Source organism: Aplidium turbinatum, chromosome 18, assembly GCF_918807975.1.
Source record: "Aplidium turbinatum chromosome 18, kaAplTurb1.1, whole genome shotgun sequence".
Lineage (NCBI taxonomy): Eukaryota > Metazoa > Chordata > Ascidiacea > Aplousobranchia > Polyclinidae > Aplidium > Aplidium turbinatum.
Genome location: NC_137489.1, coordinates 15,131,980 through 15,157,540, shown reverse-complemented (window position 1 = coordinate 15,157,540; position 25,561 = coordinate 15,131,980). Strand labels below are relative to the sequence as shown.

Sequence of the window (25,561 nt, the reverse complement as noted above, 5' to 3'; positions counted from 1 at the left end):
ACCATGCCCCCCCTTTAAAAATGTTTTAGTAGCCTAGTTACGACGTAGATTAAAGCATTTAATATGTTTTGGATTGCACTGTCAAAGCAATGTTGTTCTATAGACCAAGCCAATACGAAATACATGGCCGAATCCACCTACCCCACCCCAGGTATGCCAATGTAGTATAGTGTTCTGTAAGCCTATTATAGTGAGAAAGAAATGGATACAGTCTAAACTAAAACCATACTATAGGATATCATGAAGACGTCTGGGATATCAATAGCCAGTGACGTAGCCAGGGGGGCTTGGGGGTTACAAACCCCTTTGGCACGCGTGTGACGTCACGATATTGAGAATCATGCTTTCAGTCTTTTTATGCTTGGGAATGATGCTTTCAATCTAAAAAAAAACTTGCCTAATTTTAAACAAAACTGCATTAAAAGAGCGAGTTTTGCCAATACCAAACATTCAAACATCTCAGCCAGGAATTAGCAATAACCAGTGACGTTCGGTGGCTTAAACCGTTGGGAAAGCAACTTGGAAATATGCTGCAGCAAGGTAGTAGGCACGAAGGGCGTAACCGTCGGGCGAAGCCCGAAGGCGTGTTGCCGAGGGCAACACTTCCAGCGGGGGGTCTGGGGGGCCTCCCCCAGAAATTTTTGAAAAACACTTCCAGTTTGGTGCGCTCTGAGAGCATTTCCAAAACAAATCAAAAATAAAAATCTGTCAAATTGTGCTTCGCCTATGTCGTGATCATACATCCATTTAATGTTTAGAAGTCATGAACAATCTTAATTTTAACGTTGCAGGACCAAAATCATGTGTTAGACATAGAATAATAGTTGTCTAAATGTTTAATTCGTCATGAATGTTCATTCTCAGATATTCAGTTAAGCCTACACTACAAAAACTAACACTTAGGCCTACACATTACAACCGCAAGCAATTTGTACAAAAAGCTGGATAAGTTTGCCTCCTGCGTATAGAAGCTTAACAAACTAAATATTGCATCCGCACCTGAACGTTCATTGGCGAAGTAACGTTATATCAACGCTGTAAAAAGGGCAAAGGCATGGCTATGAAAGCTAGTAGGCTACAGTAGGCTAAAGTACATGGCGAGGAGGCATTAAAAAACAGCAACAATTATTTCGGCATTATGATGATGTGCGTGTACCGTGACGAGAGACCATTCTGAAGAGTAAGTCTAGTCGCTCTAGCGAATGTACGCATTGACGTCACCGGGAAAGCACAACTAACCTACCATAACCATAACACATCTGATTGGCTAAGCAGCTGGTGACGTTTTGCAAAACGAGTGAAGATTGGATGAAACGAAGGTGTTTTTTGACATTTTTGAATCTGGGAAAGCAAGTTTGATAGTTGCTTACCTGGAGCCTCAGTGATTGTTTCTGACAGAAGCGTTTGCGTCAATTGGCATTTATAGGTAAGACATGCGGTTTGGTGAGGACTTAGACTACTCACAAGCGTTACGAGTAATTCTAGTCACGAATAGGCTACAGTAATTTTCAAGTTAAAATAGACGTGATAAAAGTAATAAGAAGTTAAACCTAGAATTCAGTCATTATATTTTGCATAGTTTTTGCTAAGGTAAGCACTGCTTTCCTTGCTTTCCCTCACCGATCGTCACTGGCAATAACAAAACATAGACACTTAGCTTTATTTCCGAAAAATGCCCAAAAAAACATAATCTTATCCTTTTGCTATGCCACCTGACAGCACCATTTTACAAAAATATTCATACTCACATTTTTGTTGACAATGCTCTCAGAATGCACCAAATTCAAAATAATTTTTCAAAATTTTCTGGGGGAGGACCCCCAGACCCCCGCCGCTGGGTGTCGTCTTAGGCAAAAACGGCGTCGGGCTTCGCCCGCCGGTCGTCAACCCCCTCCCTTTCAAAATTCCTGGCTACGCTACTGTCAATGCCTCCCCCCCATTCAGAAAATCCTGCGTTTGCCACTGTTGACGTATAATCAAAAATGATTTACCTTTGATTACAATTTCCATGTGTGAATTTTAAAGAAATGATTGCTTTCTTTGACCCAATTTTAGATGTTTTAAAAGTCTAGAATGGCGGTGTTAAAAAAACCTGGATTCTAGCCGACTTTGGTCATGTAAAGTGGTTTATTGCAGCAAATCAACCAGACCAAGACTTGTTTAGGGTCTGAGTATGGAGCGGTTTGTCTGACCGCAATAACTTCTGAACTTTTTTGATACCGGTAGCAGACAACAGTGTCAAAGTTGCCAGATGGGTAAATGGTGCAATAAACATTGACATGATACAGTGAAAGTTAAAACTACTTAGTAACACGAATAAAAACTACCACATGAACCAGACAAAAATTTGGTAAAAAATGATGCAGTTCAAAGTTTATTTTTATTTATTTATTATAAATAAAAAGTATAAAACTAATTGCAAATTTTGCGACTTTTTCAGTCCCGTAGCCTACTACTGTAATTAACCTCGGCCGTGGGTGTGACGTTGCGATTCTGCAAACTACGTCAGCAATTGATAGGCCTAATAGCAACAGTCACTAACTTATTACAATCTTAGGCCAGCGATCGAGTAGTTAAAAGTAAAAGTTAGCAATACCAACTATATACCTTTACCCAGGTTGCTTATAGTAGGTTAAATATTTTTTGCAACATCATTGATCAAAAACTTTATTTTTTCTTTCAAGTAGGCCTACACAAAAAGTGATCTTGAAAGTGATTTTGATCTTCAAGATCACGATCTTGATCTTCAAGGTCACATAGTTTGGTGATCTTAATCTTCAAGATTACCTATTCTTGGTGATTTTGATCTTGATCTTCAAGATCAACAATAGCCTACTGGTGATCTTGCCCATCTCTGCCTATATGGCTTATAGCCGCAAACATAGCGTAAAAGTAGTAGTCGATCATTATGATCAATCAACTTAACAACACTTAACTTGTATCCGAAAGCAGTCTAACTCGAAGGCAGTCGCGTCAAGGTAAATCCGAAGAGTCAAGTCTAATTCAAAGCGATATAATTCAAGGGCAATATGATTAAAGAAAGAGATCACGTCGGAATCACCAATTTATGCAGCAGACGTCGAGTATTCCAAAGCATCCCCTCATACCTATAGCTGTAAATTATTGCAGCAACTTCCCGAACAAATCCGGTGGTGGGGATGATCCGAGAATGATGTCTGCATGTCTACTCTACATGCATAACTTTATTGAAGATAACAAATCTTCAAACCATCAGGCAGGATGCATTAACTCAAAAGGTTGCAACCGAAAAATGCCTAACCAGCAGAACCTGGTGAAACGAATCAAATCATGACTTGTAACAGAAATTAAACCGATACCACAACTGAAGGGGTGGTAGCCTAGGCTACATAGACATAAGTAGTAGATAGACATAGTAGCCTAGTAGACAAGTAGTAGACATAACTGCAAACAAAGCGTGGTGAACTGATTGAAAGATGACATTACTCGATGACTGAAAAAGATCATAATAATGAAGATCAACGCTAGACGCGTTGGTAGTTGGTAGACGCGCGAGAAAACCAAGTGTAGTTGGAATGCTCCGAGCGAAGCATTAGGCTATATCACGACACACAAACGCCTTGTGGCATGCAGCAGATGTATAACGCTAAAAAGACGTAAAACTACGTGTACCGTGTCCGTAGGTCGATATGTATCAAACTACCAGTTGCAAGAATGCACTTAAATTATTAATTAGTGTTCCCAATTGGTTGGTTTTGAATCTTTATCATTATCTGACTGACTATTCCTGGTAGTTTCGTACACATGTAGGGGCTCTTGACGCAGGTCGGATACCGAGAATGGCAGAGTGAAGTTTTCGATTGTTGAAGTGTTGTTGCCGGGGAATTGTTCCATTCACTAGGTGCCGCTGATTGGAGAGCAGTTCTGAAATGCGTTGCTAAAGCGCACACCCCGAGAGTCGAACCAGCACCGCTTGCTTTTGAACCGGGCGCATAACCACTGAGCTAACGGACAGACGTTTAACCACTGAGCTAACAATTCCTAAGAAGCACACAAATATCTAGCTAGCGTTTCAAATTCCTAATCATGACACACTTGACTTGACTACAGGGACTAAAGGCTTCCAGGTTTTCATGACATCAATAAGACACAAGGGAGCACGATAATGTCGTAAAAAAAAGCCACAGGAGCCACAATCTCATTGAAAAGCTGCAAGTCGAAATACTCACATACTGGAGAAATACGTTTACTAACAGTCCACCGATTTAACCAAGCAAGGAGACTAAACGAAATCTCAGCAAAACAAAAACTAACCTTTACCTACGATTACACAGTAACTAACAACTTAAGAAAACGATATTGACTTAGAAAAGGAACTTGGCCTTGACCACTTGACCAGGCACTATAGGCGACAGCAGGCATTATTTTTTAAGGTATGGTCTTTAGCTTAGCCTACGGTGCTTCGATCCATACCGAAAAATTAGAAAATGTTTTTAATGCAGTAAAATTTAATGCAGTAAACAGGGAAATTTGTAAATTACAAAGATTAAGATTACGAATTTATTGTCTGTTTCTCCAAGAAACATATTTTTATTCAACACTAAACTTTGCATCCGCTCTAGCTCCGGTTTTCAAACGAATACTAAGGCTCCAGCTCCGGTTAAAAACAGTCCGACTTCTGCTTTGGTTACTCCGAAAATCCGGCTCCTGCTCATCTCTGCTGTACAACTTTGCTGCACACGTCCACTCAAGCATGACATATTTTTTTCATCAGTGTTTAGTTTGTTCTTGTTTGTTTGTTTATCTTTATCCTGCATTGCGGGAAAGCGAACTTGAGCGCTATGCATCGGTGTACGCCTTCCGACGTACACCTGACCCACGCTGCAGCCGACTGCAATGTCTGTTTTCCGGTTGTCTACTTTACTTATGACTTAAATTTGGTACTACCCATTACTCGAAATCGATCACTAGGTAGAGGCAATTATCGTTAAGTTTCTTGCCCAGAGAAACAACAGCAAGTGCTGGTGGCTGGAGTCGAACATGCAGGCTCTCGACTGCGAGCCCAACGCACTAACCACTCGGCCACGGCTGCCGATTCGGCCACGGCTGCCGATTCTTATTTCTGACCATCCCAACAAAAAACAATGTATGCGCCAAATATCGCAGAGATCTAGAAAATGATGGAAGCGACAAAACACGGACATTATAACATGCCTGATACCAAAACAGGACAATCAGGTTTAAATATGGCACGGTCGCAACACCTAGTGCATAATTTGAAAGTTTTAGTTTGAGATGGATCCAAATTAGAAAAGCCCTCATTAACCCTTCATGACAAAAAGACGAACACGGGCAACATTTTTATTTCGATTAGTTGCATATTCACAACGACTCACATAGGCTATAACATTGTAAATTAGTCATTTAAAATCGTAAAACCTCAAACGTTGTCAACAATTAACAACAGATCACACTCAAAGTGATCTCAGCGAAGAAAGTGGAGTGCACAAATTGGTGGATTTTGTCATGCAGGCTGTAGCCTACCCCGACAGGCATATAGACTTCTTGTAATTTTTTTTATATAGGCCTAGGCCTTAGGTCAATAGAATGAATGCGTTTAATTTCATTTTCCGCTATTTCATCGCCTTTGGGTTTTGCAGGTGAATATAGTTTTCCTTTTTCTTTTCTTTTTTTATCAAAAGCCTGCAAATAGTGGTATAGGCAGGATTTTCTTAAGAGGAGTAGAATTCAAAATGCTTTTTGAAGCGAAACAAAAGTTGATTAAAAAACGCCCTCTGCTTATAATATATTGTTAAGTTATATCTTATAAGATTAGTCTACCATACTCAGCTTGCATTGACAACATTTTTTTTAGTTTGCAGCTGAGCTATACTCCTTTGAATAGATTTTATATCGAAATGAAGCAATGTGATATACAGGCCAACAGTTTTGACGTCGCACAGAATGCTTTACGTGACTACGTATAGTCACGTAGTTGGCTTACTCAACCCAGTGAACCACGCGTATTGAGAGCATGTTCAGTAGCGTAGCCTACGCAAGATTTTGTTACTGGGAGATAGGGGTGCATTCGATATAATTTGATATTTTTTTGATCAACAATAGCCTAATAGGCCTACTACTTTATAATCTGATCAAGGTTTAAGGTATCCTAGGCTTAGGCCTATACTTGTTGGTGTTATATATAAACTCTTTCGGTGTATGCGTATGACACTGCATTTACGGATTGAAATATTAGATACAGTAGGCCTGTATGAAAAGCATGATAGTAGACCTAAACGGATAAGTAAAAATCGTAATAGTTCGATTGACAGGCGATGTCATTAGTTTAATTAAAGTGTAAATACAACTTCTCTGTCCAAGTTTGAGTATCAAATGCAATTTATTACCGTAATTAAAAAGAATCTCCTCACTCTAAAGTCTAAACATATATAACAAAAACGAAAACTTATACAACACAGGGTCGTGTGAACACCATCTCGCTTCCGTGCCCCAAAATTCACTATAGTAGGTCTCCATATGCTTTAGTGACGGTGAGTGTTTCAAACTACGGATTGTGAATTCGGATCAAAAACACCAGACAGACTTCATTTTTGACTACACAACAATGCAAAGGGCTATGGAGTTTAACTAAAAAAAACTACAAGACCTTACAGGGCATTTTGTAAAAGACAACTCGTGCCTGGTGCCAATGAAAAAGACCATCTTTAAAACTTACAAATGCATTACTCTTGAAATAGATACAAAAACTTAACACAGAGAAAAAACAACGCAGTGTTTGTCTTGAAAAAAAAAAATTAATAAAATAAGACGTTGGGTTAAATGTAAAATACTTCAACATAACAACGTAGCTCTAATACATTTGGCGTTGCAGAGTTTCCTTCAATTTCAAGCTTCTGAATCCTCCTTAAAAGTTTTTTGAATTAATAAAATTATCTTGGATTCAAAAGATTCACGAACATTTAATGTTGGACAAGTCGTATTTGCCATCAACCATTGAAAAACATTTTTCAAGAAAGCTATAGAATAGTTTATCATATTTTCTATAAACTTCCACAAAGTAAAATAAATTTACTGGTTTCGCTGATTTAAAATAATTCCAAATAGTGATCAATTATACAAAATCTGATGGATGCATTCTAAGCTATGAAATGTCGAGCTTTTGTATCTGTTTTGTCATACTTTTTATTTCAAATACCCGAAAAACATTGTACCAACTAAGTATGAGTATGGATGGGCCGCTAACCAGACGATGGGTCCTACAACCGAAAGTTTTGAAAGTGGTAAATGCGGCCTTACGTGATTTAAGATAAATGTCGAGCTTCCGTAACAGTATTTAAAACATTTATTCATTTCAAACAGAAAAAATATTAAACAAACTGATATGAGTGGACCCCTAAAAAGCCTTGTCCACCTCTCTCCCTGTCGAGAAGTAAAGAGGCCAGTTGATATGGCCCTGTTAGCCAAGACCATTATTAAAAAATAACCTGTTTGCATTACACAATCACAACAACGCTAAAAAAACATGTTTTTGCAGAGGAGGTTTGCCATGGCCCAATGTTCCTCCCCTGCATACGCCACTGCTGTAAACGTGTTTGTCTATTTCTCAGTCATGATAAAAATTTTGTAGAGAGTTCGCTTTATTGTAGGCTACCATAGACATACAAACCAAAGTAACTTTAATGGGTTTAACATATTTTATTTTTATCACACAAAGAAAATACAAAATAGATATTTTTTGTATGATAAAAATAAAATAGGCTATGTTAAACCCGTTGAAGTTACTTTATTTTGTATGTTCTCAGTAATGCAATGGGCGCAGAAGGTCTGCGTGTCATGGATGATGAAACCAAAGACTGGCTGCTCTTTAGTAGCCTTCCAGTGTAGTCCGGGAACATCGTGAATCTGGGGTGGTAAAAGGATAGACCCTCGGCCCCAGACGCTCACACGACGACGACGAGTAATGCAATACAAGATAACTTGTAGGCTATATTTTTGAAAAGTTCCTATCCAAGCAATCAGATTGCTTGAAGAAAGAATACCGTACTTGAAACATGCTAAGTGTTCTGTAGTATGAAGTAGTAGCCTAACGCTGGTGGTTTACAGTTAAATTCAAACAAATATTCTTTCTTGTTTTCATGCTGATTGCAGTGATGCGTCTGTTGAGTTACTTTGATTGCACTCCTTCCATCCATGCAGTCCATTCTGAAAAGACAAATAAGCACAAATTTATTTTTTGTTTGAAGATGCCTTGATGTAATATCGACCCTGTAAAGATGTTATGGTGAGCAAGCCTACATTACCCGTTCAAAGCATGCATTGCAAAATTCAGGCTTGTGATTTTTTTATGTTCTTAGTGAATTTCAATAGACAGTTTATCAGCAACTTAGCCTATGCTCCTCTCAATGTGTACACACGATATGCAAATTGGGCATTGACGTTTAAACGCAAAATAGCCTAATAGACTTAGCAATACGGCATGATGTTATAAATGGCTAGGCTATTGTGTGGGCTGGTCTATTCAATATATTCTTGTAGAAACAAAATGTCAAGTAAGATAGACTGCTGTAAATGAGCTCACAACACATTAATTCAGTTGTCATATTTGATTGATTAATTTACACTTACATTTTTGAATACGGTATGTAACCTACGGAACGTGAATTAATAAAGTTAACAATGTCATGCAGGATAAGATTAACTTTGTGTTTTTCAGTAAGCTTATGCCAGGGATGTCCAACCTTTTATTATAGTGGGCCGCATTGTCACTTGAAATAATTCAATGGGCCGCAGAACCGCAGAAGGCTATCCAAATTTGAAGAGCATGTTTCCGCCTCTGCTTAATAAAGGCTAGTAGGAATTTTTTAACGTAGTAAAAACATAACAGCAAAAAAATTCATTCATTTCTACTAGACTGTGTAATATAGTGTAATATGAATAGTCAGGCCCGGATTTAGTTGGGGGCAGAGGGTGCAGGTTCCTCGGCCCCCCCCGGCTTTTGAAGAGCCTCCTACATGGACAAAATATGGTTTTGTGTTTTTTTTTTTCTTTCAGCCTTTGAAGTTTCCTCAAAATGCTGTGCAGTGCTGGATTAATGCTAATGCAGACGTAGCGGTGGTTTTTCGCGTCGTAGGCGCGAAAGATTTTTTTGCACGGGCTCCCCGATCTAAAAGTGCCCCGGGCTCCCCATCAGCTAAATCCGGCCCTGTGAATAGTTGCTTACCAATGTAATGATATAGACGTTTTCTTCTTTTGCTCATTAAACATTCTTTATTTATTCGCAACGTAAGTTTAATAATTTTTCCATCAATTTTTATATAGCCTACTTACAATACTTTAAAATAAAATATGAACAGAATCATATAGAAGCTTATTCCTATCCACTGTAAAACGAATGCAAAATGAGCAAGCGCACAAATTACAAGGTTGCAAATGCAGCAAAATCATCTATAAGTAGACTTTAGCCATGCTACTGCGCAATGTTTTCACTTTTCGCAATTTAACAGCCACATTCTAGTGACGGTAGCAAAGTTATTTATTGCAACAGTTAATAAACATAGTGTTGTACTCCCCCCTCCCTGTATTTAAAATATATAATTCAGGATACAAGGCCGGTTTATGTGGCCAAAAGTGAAATCCAATGGGGCATGGTATCAGTTAACAATAGTTTCAAGACATTTGCAATAGATAATTTCATTGTCTTAACTGACTTAACGTGGAATTATTCTATGTTTTGAACGTTGCCATTCTGTTTGCTTTTATTTTTCGTGTACTTTTGCATTATCAACAAAAAGAAAAAAAAAACGTCCTGTCTGAAAGTGCCGCCCCCAGACGTGCCGCCCGGGGTGGTCCGCCCCCATCGCCCCCCTCCCCCTAGCTACGCCACTGCTTACTGCTGCCCTACATGCACAATAACTTTCTGGACAAACTAACTAATTTATTAAATTCCATACATGAATGCAATCTTTATAAAATAAAGGAAGAGTGTGTTATCTGTGGAAGGTTTTCAAACTTTCTCGACTTCGCAGTTCAACCAGTTCAAGTTGGAATTTTGGTGGCGCTTTATCACACTGAAATGAAACTGGGTCACTGAATAATTTGAATTCAATTTCAATCTTTTTGAAGTCAGAAAATCTGACTGTAAATTATTTAAGCAAATCTTCAATTCTGCAGGACAAACCAGAAATTCACATAACTTAGCATACTTTTCATAGTTACACAACAGTCTTTGAGCTCTTTCAGATAAACTACGAAAGTATACAATTGCGCCAGCTTTCAGTTGTGCTATAATAAGTTTTAATTTCCTGGTAAAGCTACTTATTCGCTCGAACATTGAACTACGTACAGTCGTACACAACTGACCTTTCCCTTGTAAATGCAAATTGAGCTCAGCTAGCATTTCTGTGATGTCAACTAAGAAAGACAAATTATTCAACCATTCTTCCTTTTCTATCAAGTTCACATTTTGTTTGTTTTTCTCCATGAACTGTTTTATTTCGGCCAACAGTCATTGAAATCTTTTTAAGGTGGCTGCTCTACTGAGCCATCGGACTTTAGATATAGTCGGACTTATAATCCTGTTGCTCCCATAGCCTACTATACTATTACTATTACGCCCATAAAAACTGACTGGAACATTTTAATTAGGCTAAGATTCAAAGTTCAAAATACTACTTGGAGTGAAAATGATTAGAGGGCCGCACAAAAATCTCAGGCGGGCCGCAGGTTGGACATCCCTGGCCTAGGCTAACGCCTCATCGAATAGAATTTTTCTTTTTAAAAAAGTCTTAAAAGATTCAAACCTTCAACATCAATAAAACCATCTCCATCTTTATCAGCTTCTGTAAATAGTTCATCAATTTCCCATTTTTCTACGGCCGGGTCAGCTGCGCAAGTATCCATTAAATCTTTAAGTTCATTCCAATCAATGTAGCCATCTCCATTTCTAAATAAATATGGCCGTTTCAATACGTTTTTGCAATGTTTTGCGCATCAAAATAACGTTGCAACGTTTCATTTGGATAGGTTACTTTGCAGGGAATTCTTGCTCTGTTTGCAACCAAAATTAGTCCAGCCTGCTGAAGCGTTTGTGTATTTTCCTTCTTATACAATTTTACAGAAAGTCATATAATATAAAAGAACATGTGGCGTTGGAGGCATTTTGTGTTGTGAAAGTTATCTGCAGTAACCTATATTATTTACAGTGGGTTAAAATCGGCTAATAAAGCAACTGTGCTAGAAACAAGCTAAACCCGAAGGTATCTTTCCAACAACAACAACAGGTGTAGGCTACCAATTTTAAAAGTCAAACAAAAATAAAAACAAAGTAACCATTAACCAAACAACCAATATATACTTGTCAACGATATCGGTGACTTGTGTAGTTTCTCGATAAAAACAACAAAGACCTGAGGAGAAGCGGGTAGATGCACAATGTTTACACTACTAAAAATTTCTTGTTTCAATATCATCGGTGTAGAAATCATATGTTTAACAACCGTTTTTTACAAAAAGTAGCTTACAATTCTTCCGATATATCAATCTTTGTTTACTGCTTCAGCAAACATTTTTGATAGGTAGGCTTGGCCTAGCCTATATGCAGTGGCGCCGGCAGGGGGGGGGCAGGCGGGGCAGCTGCCCCCCCAATGTTTTGGGCATTATCTTTTTTTTTTTTTTTTATTAATACATATTAATATTATTTTTTTAATATTTGGATCCCAACCTCAAGTAAGTCAACTCAAGTTGCAAGGGGGGGGGGGGGGGAGGGGGGAGGTAAAAGCTCTCTCTTAAAAGAAAGTATGGAAAACCTTGATGACTAAATTGTACAGTAGATAAAAAGATTTTCTACAGAAGCAAAGATATAGACTTTTTAAAGTTTTAACTAACGTCACATTGATGTAGAAAAATAACAACCTGTTAAATTTTTGATACATCACACTCCCATGACTTCTTCCGCGCGCATTTTAGCATTGGTTGCTTGCAGTGATTCTTTCACTTAAACAAAACGTTTTGTTTCAGCAGTTTTGAGTTGTTCGATTCTTAAGTTGTAAAGGAGACTCAATTTCTCCAATATTTATCATTTATGTTTCTTCTTTAATCTCAGCAGAGTATAAAACTTGTAAAAGTTTTTCATCCATACGACGTCATGAATGAAATTATATCTCAAATCGGCGTAATGACGTAACATCATCTAAACATTTTACCGAATAATAAATTAACAAATTCGATCGTCAAAAGTGGTTTGGTGGTGGTAAATATTACGTAATGAAAAAAATGTGATAAGGTTGGAAGACATTACGTCATGTATTTTCAATACAAATATGAAGTTTAAAATTTATTCTTTTGTTCATAGTCGTAATTCACCTTCAAAGCGGTACTACAAAGAACAATTATCGATAAGGGGGGCATCAAGAATATGTCGACATAACTTTTAAGGTTTACGTCAGCTCCGTAGATCAGTAAAATATAAGGTTCTCATTATCGTGATTGTAAGCCGCGGTTTTTCTCTAAAAAATAGATTCCCGGGAAGCTAAACATTTTTTCCAGCCCTGGTCGAAAACAAGAGAAATTAAATAATATACCATTGTCTTGCACCAGTGGCGTAGCCAAGGGAGGGGGTTCGGGGGTTTCAACCCTTCAAATTGAATTTACGGATGTTAATACATTGTTTACAAGAAAAGTTTTAGCCTATGATGTAATTTGTCGTCAAACTGTGCAAGGATGCAAGCCATCTGCAACTGCTGAGATCGCTTGTTCGATCTAGATTAACATCTAAACAGCTATTCGTTATACAAAACTTGAATATATCAGAAATAACCTAAAGTAACTTCATTGTCTCAAAGCTTTTTGTTTGACACTCATCAAGATGTATGATCTCTATGACGTTACGTTTTCTAAACTTTGGGTTGACTTCAGAGCATAAAAGTTAGTGACTTACCGGAATAAGATCGTTTTTTGAATCAACCAAAGAGAAAATTGATAAATAAAAAAACTGTAATAATCTCGCAAAAAAAAAGCAATCAATCTATGTCTCTAAAACAAAGTTTGCCTAATTTTAAACCAAACTGTATTAAAAGAGCGAGTTTTGCCAATACCAAACATTCAAATATCTCAGTCTTGAATTAGCAACAAGAAAACATAGAGACTTAGCTTTATTTCCGAAAAATGCCGAAGATCCTTTTGCTATGCCACTGGACAGCACCATTTTACAGAAATATTCATACCCACAATTTTGTTGAAAATGCTCTCAGAATGCACCAAACGGAAAGTAATTTTTCAAAAATTTCTGGGGGAGGCCCCCCAGACCCCCCGCCGCTAAGTGTCGCCTTCGGCGAACACGCCATCGGGCTTCGCCCGCCGGCTGTCAACACCCCCCCTTTCAAAATTTTGGACTATGCTACTGTCTTGCACTGTCAATATTTTGCCCCCCCAATGTTGAAGGTCTGGCGGCGCCACTGCCTATATGCTATATTAGATTGACGATTGTCAGAACTCTGAAATGGCTTAGTAGCTGCTAATCTTCTTGAATAAAGGATGTAGGTTACCTAAATAGGCTACTAAAGGTGCCTGACGCATTAAAAATGGTGTAAGACTACTGTCGAAATATGCCTTTCTTGAACTAAAGTTTTGGATTTAGTGTCATAAAGAACACATATAGGCCTTACTGAATAACAAATAAATAATTTCATTTTTCATAAAGAAAAAAAGGTGAATTTGTGAGTGTACAGTGTTGTTGGTTAAATATTTTTTATGTTTATCATTTATTTTCCGCTTTGTAGGTTTTCCAAAGCAAAAGCCACCCAACTTAAATAATAAATGATTCAGATTTAAATTTTCAACAAATGCATGTTCATTGCCAGTTGATCTGTTTGTTTCTACTTATAACCATCACAGCAACAGTATAGTATCACGTAAGCAGTGATCTTGACTAAAAAACGGACAAAATGCAAAGGTTTACGCATGCTTGAGACCAAAATAGGGTAGGTAGCCTAATAGGTTAAACAATTTAGCATTTAGTCATTACAAGTTTTCAAATATTTAAGAATGAAAAAAAAAAGAAAATGTAGCATAAAATAATATTTGGATACAAGAAAATAAGGATTTGGTCAATAATAAAAGCAGTTGGTATGAACATAGGTCGCGTGCTGTTTTCTTAGATCAAATATTTCATGAATATTTCTTACCTGTCCAACAGTGCAAACAGTTCTCTAAGTTCATTCTCGCTGACTGCTTTTCCTTCCTCTGCAATTTGCATCACCATCATGATCAGAAACTCATCGAAGTCGATGGTTCCACTCTCTATGAAGATATGAAATAGTTAGGAGTTCGTCTCGTCATTGCACTGTTGGCCATGACTTGGGAACAGTGTTCCGAAAGCTTGTGACAAACCGCTACCACCACAGCTAACTTGCAGCAACAGGCTAAAACAGATCGTTTGTCTCTACTGTACATTTGTGAAGTAAAAGTAAACAACGATTATGCTGCTAAAAGCGACACTCAATTTATTACATAGTTAGCAATGCTCAAGCATAGACTAATGGTAAATACGCATTTAGTTTATTGAAAAATATAGGTTAGCCTATCAGTCACAGTGAATAAAAAAATAACAGTTAACCTCTCAAGTATCAGTATCAGTCACAGGCCTGCTTTTTTAAAAACTTTTCAACAATTAGGCTTTGGGAAATATTTTATCTCAGATCCTCTTACAAGCCGAAAGGAGAATAACAGAATTTAGAAATTAGGCACCGCATATAGATACCGTTATATCGATAGCACTTTTGTAAGTGAGATGTTCCACTGCATGTGAGAAGTTGAACCTCTGTTGCGTATTGTCATCAACTTCACTGGACATTTAAAGATTTATTGAATGAGTTGAACATAAGATAGGACATTCCAGCTGTCTTGGAATTGGATTCTAATTACCTTAGCTAGCTGAGTTGTTTTAAAAAAATATCGTTGTTTATATATGGCCCAAGCTCCAGTTTAAATTTGTGTTTGCTTATGGCTTAGCTTACTCTTGGTATATGCTATACAACCAAATTTAACACGATGTCTGTTAAAAATTTAGATAATGAGGCTTAGATTTTTGAATTTACACTACAAAAATGTTCAAAGCATTTGCTCATTAATGAAGCTAAACAAGTCTTAAATAAATCCCAATAAGATTCTGATAACAAACCTTTTTTGTTTGCTAATAAATAAGATAACTAATAAGACGATTTGTGCTTGATTTAATAAAACTTTAATAACGGTCTAAAAAAATGGAAAGTCGTTTACAATTTGTGTACATCTTGTCGATGGGTCATCAAAAGAATTTTGATATAATAAGGTCATTAATATCCAGAATTGAAATGTAGGCTCGGTTGGTCTATGCAAAAATCTTTTTCTTCTGTTTTTATTTCCACCAAAGTGAGAACGTCGGTGCAGATCATACATTTGTTAAATAGTTGAATCTGCATCCAGATTTTGGTTTTAGAAACGATTTTCAGTCAGAGGCCCTTCCTTCCGCCAACCCTCCGCACTGGCCCGAGCTGGGGCCCGACAACCAGTTGGTTAGTGGAAATACATGTATACCAGCAGGGCCGGATTTAGACCATGAGAGGCCCTAGGCTAATCAATTTGTGAGGCCCTTCCCAATTTTTGAGCTCAGAATTTCTCTCTAAACAACATCACATGTCATTGCTTAATGTTAAACATATGAGTGCATTAAAGTCTTCGTTCTTTTCATTTTCCACATTCATGGGTGCAAATTTTTAATTAAAAGAATAAAAATTTAGTTAAGGCACTTTTGCTTTTAATTTTAATTTCTTTGATCAAACAACTGATACAATAATTGTAAAGTTTATTTACGAGGACATAAGAAATAGTTACAGCCATTAAATAAAGTAAGACTAGGTTACCAATTTTTTTTTTCTAGCTTTTGTCAAAGCTAAATCATGCAAAGGTTCATCAAAATTTATCTGTTTAAGTTTGTCACTCTCAATGCACAGAACGCTCAGTGCGGACAACCTTTCTTGAGACATTGTCAATCTCAGTTTATTTTTGGTGCTTTTGAGCCTTGAGAAAGATCTCTTTCCTGAGCAGTTAGAGACCATTAAGCCAGAAACAGTCTTAATATTGCTTCCACACTAGGAAAGGCAGTGTTAATTTTTTTCTTGCACATAATTTCATAAAGGTTCCCATGAGACAAGGAAATAGATTGCTTTTCTGTACCGGTATGCCCTTGGTTTTGTGTTTGTCTCACGTACAAATAAAAATGCAGACGTTCATCAGTAAGTTTCGGGTCAACATCTTCTGGATACGCTTCCTTTAAAAGTTCTACGCCTCGTAGCCTACAATTTCTACCTTAGTTGCTTTCAGATTAGCAAGAAAGAGGAACATTTCTGCAATGTCAATGTACACATTAGCTCTTCTTCTTAAATTGGCTTCAAGTGCGTCGAGCATAAAGATAAAGGAATTTCTTTTAAACCTTTCCTTTGAAGAGAGTTCACTTAAAGCGTCAGGTGCATTTCTTTGTCTCCTAGTGACAGCTCTGTAGTTAATATTCGGCAAGGTTGCTTTTTCTTGCTGATCAAACTCGTCAAACTCATCTCTAATTTTGCTTGAAAGTCTACAAGTGAACTTGTACAATTCGGCACAAGTACTTTGCATCGAGTGTGCAGAGAGCTTTGTATCAAGCGTGCAATGCTCTCTATTCTTCTTGCAAATCATCTAAATCTTCTTGGTTAATAACAGACGAAAAGTTGATGCTACCACTCTCAAAATTAAAAAAATAAACACTAGATTCTCCAAGAAAACCACTAGACTACTATATTATTTCAAAAACCACTAGATCTAGTGGAAAACCACTAGGAGCAGTGGCGTAGCCAAAGGGGGGGTTTCAACCCCCCCACTTTAGCACGCGTGTGACGTCACGATATTGAAAATGATGCTTTCAGTCTCTTTATGTCTCTAAAACAAAGGTTGCCTAAATTCAAACGAAACTGCATTAAAAGAGCGACTTTTGCCAATACCTAATATTCAAATATCACAGCTAGGAATTAGCAACAAGAAAACATAGAGACTTAGCTTCATTTCCGAAAAATGCAGAAGAAAACATAATCTTATCCCTTTGCTGGGCGACCGGATAGCACCATTTTACAGGAATATTCATACCCACATTTTTATTGAAAATGCTCTCAGAATGCATCAAATTCAAATTAATTTTTCAAAAATTTCTGGGGGAAGCCCCCAGACTCCCCGCCACTGTCTTCGTCTTCGGCACTGTCTTTGTCTTCGTCGTCTTCGGCTTCGTCTTCGTCAAAACCCCCCCTTTCAATATTCCTGGCTAGTCCACTGACTAGGAGTGGCAGCCCTGATGTCAACTACCGATAGGCCACTGTTTTTTTGCAGAGAAGACTACGGTACTTTAACATAGAAGCTTCCAGGAGAATGCGCGTAATAATTGCCTTTTTTATGATCAATGCAAACGACGTAATAATGACTGTTTACTACGTGGTTGCAACCAGTTGTGTATAGTATTTTCTACTCTGAACAGCTTGATATATATATACTTTAGGTAGGGTTTAAACTTGTCAAGTTTTTAAAAGAATTACAAACTTCGAAACCGAATTTCGAGGCCCCTGGACGTTGAGGCCCTAGGCTTCAGCCTGCTTAGCCTATTGGTAAATCCGGCCCTGTATACCAGGTAACAGGCTGATATGTAGCTTACAATAGGGTCGGCAGCAGTGGCCGAGTGGTTAGCGCGTTGGGCTCGCAGTCGAGAGCCTGCATGTTCGACTCCAGCCACCAGCACTTGCTGTTGTTTCTCTGGGCAAGAAACTTTACAATAATTGCCTCTACCCAGTGATCGATTTCGAGTAATGGGTAGTACCAAATTTAAGTCATAAGTAGAGTAGACAACCGGAAACAGACATTGCAGTCGGCTGCAGCGTGGGTCAAGTGTATGTCGGAAGGCGTACACTGATGCATAGCACTCAAGTCCGCTTTCCCGCAATGCAGGATAAAGATAAAACAAACAAACAAAAACAAACAATTATAATTCACAGTGTAGATTCTAACGATCTGTTTTAGCCTGATGCTGCGATTACGTTGTGGCAATATCGAATTACACTAGCTTTCGGAACACAGTTCCCTAGTCATGTGCTATGACAATCATGTGCTATAACGTTATGGCACATGACTAGGGAACTGTGTTCCGAAAGCTGGTGTAATTCGATATTGCCACAACGTACTCGCAGCATCAGGCTAAAACAGATCGTTAGAATCTACATTGTAAAGCAAGCAACGATCATGCTGCTAAAAGCGAAACTCAATCAATTGTAGGCTACAATTATAATGTTACGATTAAAAAGAAAGTTTTTTTTTCCAGTCTATTGAAAATAATATTTGCACCCACCATCCACGTCTACTTCCTCAATAATTTTTTGCAATTCTTCTGGATTAGGGTTTTGTCCCAGTAACTTCATCACTCTTCCTAATTCGTGGGTACTGATGTCACCGCCACCATCCTGGTCGAAGATATTGAAGGCTTGCTGGAACTCTGGTGTTAAAATGAATTAATTTGGCTTGATTTTGTTTTTCGCCGTCAATGCGAAAACAATATGGCCAAACTTTTGTCGTTTGATATAGACAATGAAGCATAGTCACTGCAAATGAAGCATAGTCACTGCGAAGGCCAAACCTTTGTCGTTTGACTATGCTTTGACTATGCTTCATTGTCTATTTAATAGACAATGAAGCATAGTCACTGCAAAATGTGCAGCTGCTTTTGATGCACAATGCATTTGCGCAACATAGCCACAATTCTAGCTTTCGTAACTTTCCTGTTTCTGTATTTTTCAACTACAGTGCATTTATTGTTGTTCTTGGATTTGCAGAAACGAGTACAGTAGTCGTATTCTTTATTCAATTTTATTAATTCAAGTATTCATACCACTAGCCTAAAATGTAAACACAAACAACGATAGGTCTATTTTTAAAAATATTCTATTTTATTAAAAAGACTTGAAAAAAATGCAAAAAATGATATTTTGTAAAACAAAAATTACGAAATTTGAAATGCAGAAAATTTTACCTGATATCTGTTCTTTCGATAAAGAATTTCTGGCTTCTTCTGCAGTTAGAGACTGCAAAGAAAAGCGCTTGTCAGTACAAGTTAGATGTGTCTTGTCTGTCTCACAGCATAAACAATGGGGCTACTCACGCGTGAGAAAAGAGCCACAAAAATTTTCCTATTGCGCTGATTCCTTTTTTTTAACAAGTACTAATAATAAAATAATAATGTGTTTAACTGACGTTTAACAACAAAACACACTTGGCGTGTTTGGTTTATCAAAATCATTTGCATTTGACTTGGCTTTGTAATCATCATCATCATCATTGTCAGCCTGTGAGAGCCCACTGCAGAGCGTAAGCCTTCCCCTTTTTCATTGGGGGGTGTTGGGCCATGGCCTTTCATGCTGGCCCAGTGCAGGTTGGAAGGTGGGAGGGTGATGTTAGTCTGATTACTCGCCAAGAACCTCTCTGATTTCGTCGAACGTGTTCAGTACAGCTTCTTGGGTCTTTGTAGTACACAAGCTTCAACACCGCGATAATCTCAATGTCTCACTTTACATTATGATTTTCTATTTTTGTGCAATCTACATTACTGATCTTTCAAAGAATAAACTATAAGAACAAACAAAGAAACGAAAATCTTGTGGCGTATTCAAGAAGCTCACAATACAATCGGTTATTTGTCTAAATGGGCTACTTATAAGGTGTTACAACATCCGCATACTAATTTGTTATTCTCGAGGGAAAAATAGACTCAAGTATAGAAATAGACACATTAATGTCATTGACTACTTATTTTATCGCAAGTGATTATATTTGGCGCAATCAAACAATTTTAAGACAATAAAATAAAACAGTAGCCTACCAACTACGTACTGTATATAAAGCTTGGGCTTAACGAAGGCTTATGCAAAACTTTCTAGCATTAAAAAGTAACATCAGTGGCTAAATATAACTGCTGGTTTATTTCATTTTATTTTATCTTGTGCAGATTAAGCAACACAGAGAAACGCGGGACAGGAGATTAAGCAGCACTACACAGAGAAATGGAAGCTAAACGAAAATGTTACAGGGCGCATAAGTAGGGTGATTTGTTTTATCCACTTAATCGGACGACTCTCTTAACCCTTTGCTTTTCAACGTTTTTTTGGAAGTTAACTGCTCAAGGGGGGGCCGTTTTTGGATCAAATTCAATCAGCTGTTACGTGTTATCCGCTGATGCTATTTCAACAGAAGTTGCACTGGTGTGAAAGCAAATCATTTGTTTATAAGTTTAGAAAAGTCATTATTTTAAAATTTTATATGTTAAACTTGATATTTCAATTTTTGCAAAGGTACCCAAAAACGACAATTTTGATTTATCTTGCCGCTATTTAATTACCGTGCTAATCTGATTTCATGCAAACTTCTGATAAACAAAGAGCTCGATCGAACGCACGAAGTGTGTGTGCGGTGTGCCGAATCATTGCATTGATCAGAATTTACGACTTGCGAGCAAATCTTATTGTAAGCTACTCACTGATTCTAAAATAGTTACAATCAGAGTAACATTGTGACACGAATTTGAAAAAAAACAAAACTGCGTTTGTTGTCTTACATTTTTATCCTAAACTAATGCATTCCGAAACTCATGGTTAGCTTCTAGTTTTATGGAACCAAATTTCTCATAAGTAACACCTTAGCCTGCTTGAATAGCTGTTTACATCTTCGTTTGTGTATTTTAGGTCTACAATTGAGTTTGTAATTGAATATTTTTAGTAGAGAGAAGACAATTGAACAAGTTGTTGAAATTATCTGAAATTTCTAAGTTCAAATTAGGTGCTTTTGAAATTGTGGATTTGTGTCAAGTCGCAACACAAATATCATACAGGCCACATCATAAGTCATTTCGCTTACGTGTGTTTATAAACATGACTCATAAATTACATCCACAAAAAATAAAGCATTTACATCAACAAAGCTAAGTTCGAAGCTCACTTTTTATTGAAGATTGTGTCAATCAATTTGAAATAACATTTTTAGTCCGCCAGCGTCGAAACAATGCAACAGCGAATTGAGAAACATGCGTAAACAAAGAAAATGTGAAATAACCCACAGTCAGCAAATCTACATAAATTTAACGTTTACAAATGTTGAATCAATGTAAAAGGACTCGATTGCTGACTGGGTCCTTATTGTTTGAAGTACAAAAAATACGCGTAAAGGCGACAACATCAGCAAGGCAGCGATTATGTTTCTGGCCAAAAAAAGAATTAACTTTTGACTTCAAAGATAAAAATGATTATAACGAAGCTTCAAAGTTTGTAGTAAAAAATATTGCAGAGATACAATAAACATAATCATTTTGTGCCAGATTGTGAGAAGACTTCCTAGATTCTTTCCAAACATTTGCATGATTGCAAATTATTTTCTATAACTTCATATTGCCAAAAAATGGCTTCTTCGTTGAAAAACGTGGCTACAATTCTATAAAAAATTCTTAGGCCTACAACATTGAAGCAATGAAATTTTTTTTGTGATTTTGCTGATGACGTTTTACAATGTCCGAGAAGTAAAAAATAATAATGATGAATTATTTTACAAAACCGTGGTTTGCAAGCGCTTCACAAAAAATTGTTGGGGTAAAATTTACTATTAGACGTAAAATGTTTGTAAAAGAAAATTGTCGGTTTACGTATTTATAATGTTTATTGCGCTGTTATCGAATTATAAACTGCTTGTATTGTCTACCTTTGTGCTTGCCGGCCAGCTTAGACCAGCATGCAAACTACGCGTTTTTGGTATTTGCATCGTGTTATGATTCTTGAAAATTTCCCACAAGGTCTTTATTTTCATCGTGATATTTTGTGCCTTTTCTGTACTAAACTTGAAGTCATTGTGAAGCACAATCTACATCGGTTTTTAGACTCAGTCTTCATTGAAAATGTTTTGTGTGGTGCATCATTTCAAGTAGTGTCTTCCCCTAAGCTGTTACACAAACCGCCCAGAACCAGGTTGATTATTATGTATCTTACAGCCGTTGAGAGCCTGTTATTGTATGTGTGGAATTATTACTGTAGATGTCTGACTAAATTCATGCCAAAGTCGAGCAAATTCTGCTTTCGGGATGCTTGCCGTTATTTACGGTATTTTTTGTTGATAAGTTTAGGCAGCATTTTTCCAAGATAAATGAAGACATCGGTATTGTTCGTCACTTAGATTTAGTTTTCTCAGCATTGTTTATTCATTCTTTGATCCACTAGTTTGTCTCACTTTTGGTATAATCGGATCGTTTATAAATGGCGGTCTTCACAATAGCCGGCCTCTTATACTGTACATTGGCGCAACGTATTCAGATGTTGAATCAATGATCAAGAAAGCTGATTTGTTTTTTGTCTAATGTGACGCCTAACTTTATGCCTTATCTATATTACAAAATATTTTGTAATGTAGATGAGGCATTATCATCTTTATTTTGCGCTCTTTGGAACAACACACAGTGCACGGTGAAACAAAAATGCAGGACATAAGAACAAGTAGGCGACATAAAGCAGGGAAGGGACGCCATCAAGTTAGCTGCTACGTGTACATGGAGCCTATCTCATAATTTTGAGTGTATCTCACAATTACTGTTTGCAAAAACGCTATTTCTCCGGCTTCTCCCAAAAGCATTTGCAGTCATACATTTCCGCAATTGCAATGCTTGTCAATGAGAGTATTTCCATAGAACGTTTATTTCGAAACTAGGTTTTCGTGCCTTTACACAAGATTTCTTTTTGTAACGTTTTTTATTCGTCAATGAATATTATCTGCTTGAAACAACTGTTTTGAGTAGTTTGTGGCCTACATGGCCTACTATTTTGATCGTGGATTGCTATTCTTCTTTGTAGAGCTGATAACGCAAAAAAACGTTTGCTATTATTTTTTCTAATTAACAGCTTGGTGATCACTGGCTTTATTGTGGCATAAGAAATAACGCGCTTTGTATTATTGAGGTCAAACCAAACAAAGGAAAACAAGAAGATGTTTCTCTCTGCTCGCGCATATTGATGCACGAAGCAATTATGAGCTTATGGCTTGTTATCGCAATGTAATCCATTTCACGCTTTGCTGGAAGTTAGCTAGAAATAGCAAAAATTCACCAAAATCTTGAATTTACAAGAAAACTACACAACTGTTAGCATCAAATTTAATATCATCAGATCCGCCTGGCAATTTTAGGAAAAGTCAAGAAAAACCAAGTGCATGGCGTTACTGTGCTTCAAATAATCAAAGGAAATATGAGGGGGGGGCCAAATCTGGCCTCCCTTTGAGGAGCAAAGTGTTAACCGGACCAGTTTGGCTTGGTCCCGATGTGGTCCGGCTTGGTCCGATGTGGTCCGGCTTGGTCCGATGTGGGTTGACTGTACTAGAGACATTGGAGATGTTGATTTATAGAAGAATGCTTAAAATTTCATGGAAAAAATCACTAACGAAAATGTAAGCATAGTATTGCATTTAGAATGCACACCAACATGGAAAAATTACCTTTTAAAGAACCCAAAGAGGAAAAGTGTTACTAAAATCATCGAGGAAAGAGGTCGTTGTCTTGCAAAATAAGAATTTGTCTCTAAAATAAACGTTTCATGCAAATGCACTACTGTATAGAAAAAAACGGTGTTTTCTTAAACTTTTTAACTCTCAAAATCATTCTGGCCGCGATTCTAAAAGTACCCTCTGGTCTCTGTGCAAGCCTACTGTCTGTTAAATTTAAGAACACCACTGAAGCATGTTATGCCTAAAAGGGAACACGAAGTTTAACTACTTGCCCGTCTTTCACTCTACTTAAAATCCAAGTATTTTATAACCTCCACCCAATTAACTAAGCACCCTATACCTATGCGAGGTAGCAACACCTTCCTTGTAAAATCGTTATTAAATATTATTGTCTGTAGTATGAACGTTTAAAGTTAACACGCAACATTTCCTATTGTTATAACACAACCAAGCCAGCATTTAGTGACACCAATAACCTATTCCAATAAGATATTTTGTGAATATTAATTGACTTACCATTCTCGTTTAGTCTGCCTTGTTTTTTGTTATCAGAACTTTCACTTTAGCTTTAGAATACAACCACAACAGATTCGTGCAATGATGTCACTGATGTCCACTCGCTTCAACAAAAATGCAATAACTTGTTCTTTGCGATTTCAAGTCTGGAATGGTTGTCAGGATATGTATGTCTTCTGCCTGTTGAGGATTCACATGTTAAAGTTAAGCAGCAGTTGCTTATGTAATTGGTAAAACAAAGGGTAACCATATTGCGGATTTATATATAGCTCTCCAGTGGCCTCAGATAACTCGATTTCCAAGTTGCCTTAATATATTGATTTAATTTATCTTTCGGTGATCACAAGAGTGAAAAATAAGACCTTGGGTGTAATTTATTGTAATTAACAGAAAAATAAGACTAGGCTACAACTTGTGCAACGAATAGTTAATGATTTGATGAAAGGACTGACGATAAAAGATTGTTCGCGCTTCGAAACAACATTGCGTGATGCAGGATGTCTTGAGCTGCCGCCGATCGGCGCACCAAAGTATCCATCATGGTTTCCTGAAGTTGAGTCTTGTGAAGCTGAATTCTAAGAAAGATGTCCAAAGGGATATTAAAAACATGTCTAGCCACCTCGTAAGCAATGTACGCGTTCGCGTAGCTATAGCTTTTCGGCTGACATGGAAAAAGATAACTTTAATGATAAAGGTGCAACGAAAGGACATTTGCTGGTAGTCCACTGATAACATGTCCAAAGGCCTCGACAATTGGATGAAGATGATTTAGTGAAAATATTTATAAAATTGCAATAAATTTAAACTTATGACTATAAGCATCAAGAAGCACGCAGCGATTAAAAGCAATACTGTGGAAAACATACAGACAGACGGAAAAAAATTACATTAAGAAAATGCAACTGTGAAACTACGTGTTTTTGTGTTTCTTGATATCTATTGAAAAGCTAATCACCGAGATACTAAGCTACAAAGAAAATAGAAAGCTTTGAAATCATTTAATTGCTCAATAAAAAATAAACAAACAGAGCAAAAGAATGACGTCGGATAGTCTGACACAGCTTCATTGAGATGACTTTTTCATTTGAATTTATTTTCATTGAAATGTCCTTAACATAATGTTCGAATTGCTTCAAGATACATTTTTGTTTGTATTGAGAGTTATAGTATTTATTGACTATAGAGAAAAACTCAAAACCGTATTCGAAAATGTTCAGAAAGCAACAACCGAGAATATACATTAACACCGACAAAGCGATTCATTTCCGGCGTGGAAATTTGTAGGGACAAAACTTCTGAAGCAAACAAATCCATGTCCACACCGGTTCATTTATTTGCGACTTCAACCAATTCTCTAGAGTCGTTTCACAGCAGATTTAATTAACAAGTGAAGCGTCATCACAGCCACTCGCCTTCTAACTCGATAACACTTAGCTAAACTACCAAATACGTACTTACCAAATTAATATAATTAATT

General features: G+C 37.2%; 1 protein-coding gene across 1 annotated transcript; it reads right to left on the bottom strand.

The window, feature by feature from the left end:
* Positions 1 to 5,985: 5,985 nt before the first annotated feature.
* Positions 5,986 to 24,204, bottom strand: LOC145787526 (troponin C, skeletal muscle-like). The gene is made up of 6 exons (XM_082599284.1): positions 24,085 to 24,204; positions 19,073 to 19,124; positions 18,395 to 18,538; positions 14,181 to 14,295; positions 10,800 to 10,942; positions 5,986 to 8,202 (listed from the first exon to the last, which is right to left on the bottom strand). Exons 1-6 carry the CDS (start codon positions 24,085 to 24,087, stop codon positions 8,165 to 8,167), a joined length of 495 nt encoding a protein of 164 aa, XP_082455410.1. The 5' UTR covers positions 24,088 to 24,204; the 3' UTR covers positions 5,986 to 8,164.
* Between the last annotated feature and the right edge of the window lie 1,357 nt (positions 24,205 to 25,561).

Bases quoted from the DNA above. Each gene is read 5' to 3' on its own strand.
- LOC145787526 (XM_082599284.1), bottom strand. The intron at 10,943-14,180 runs GTAAGAAATATT...ATATTTATTTAG, and splicing joins CTGTTTGCACTGTTGGACAG to AAATGGAGATGGCTACATTG. The intron at 8,203-10,799 runs GTTTGAATCTTT...TTGTCTTTTCAG, and splicing joins TGGTTTTATTGATGTTGAAG to AATGGACTGCATGGATGGAA.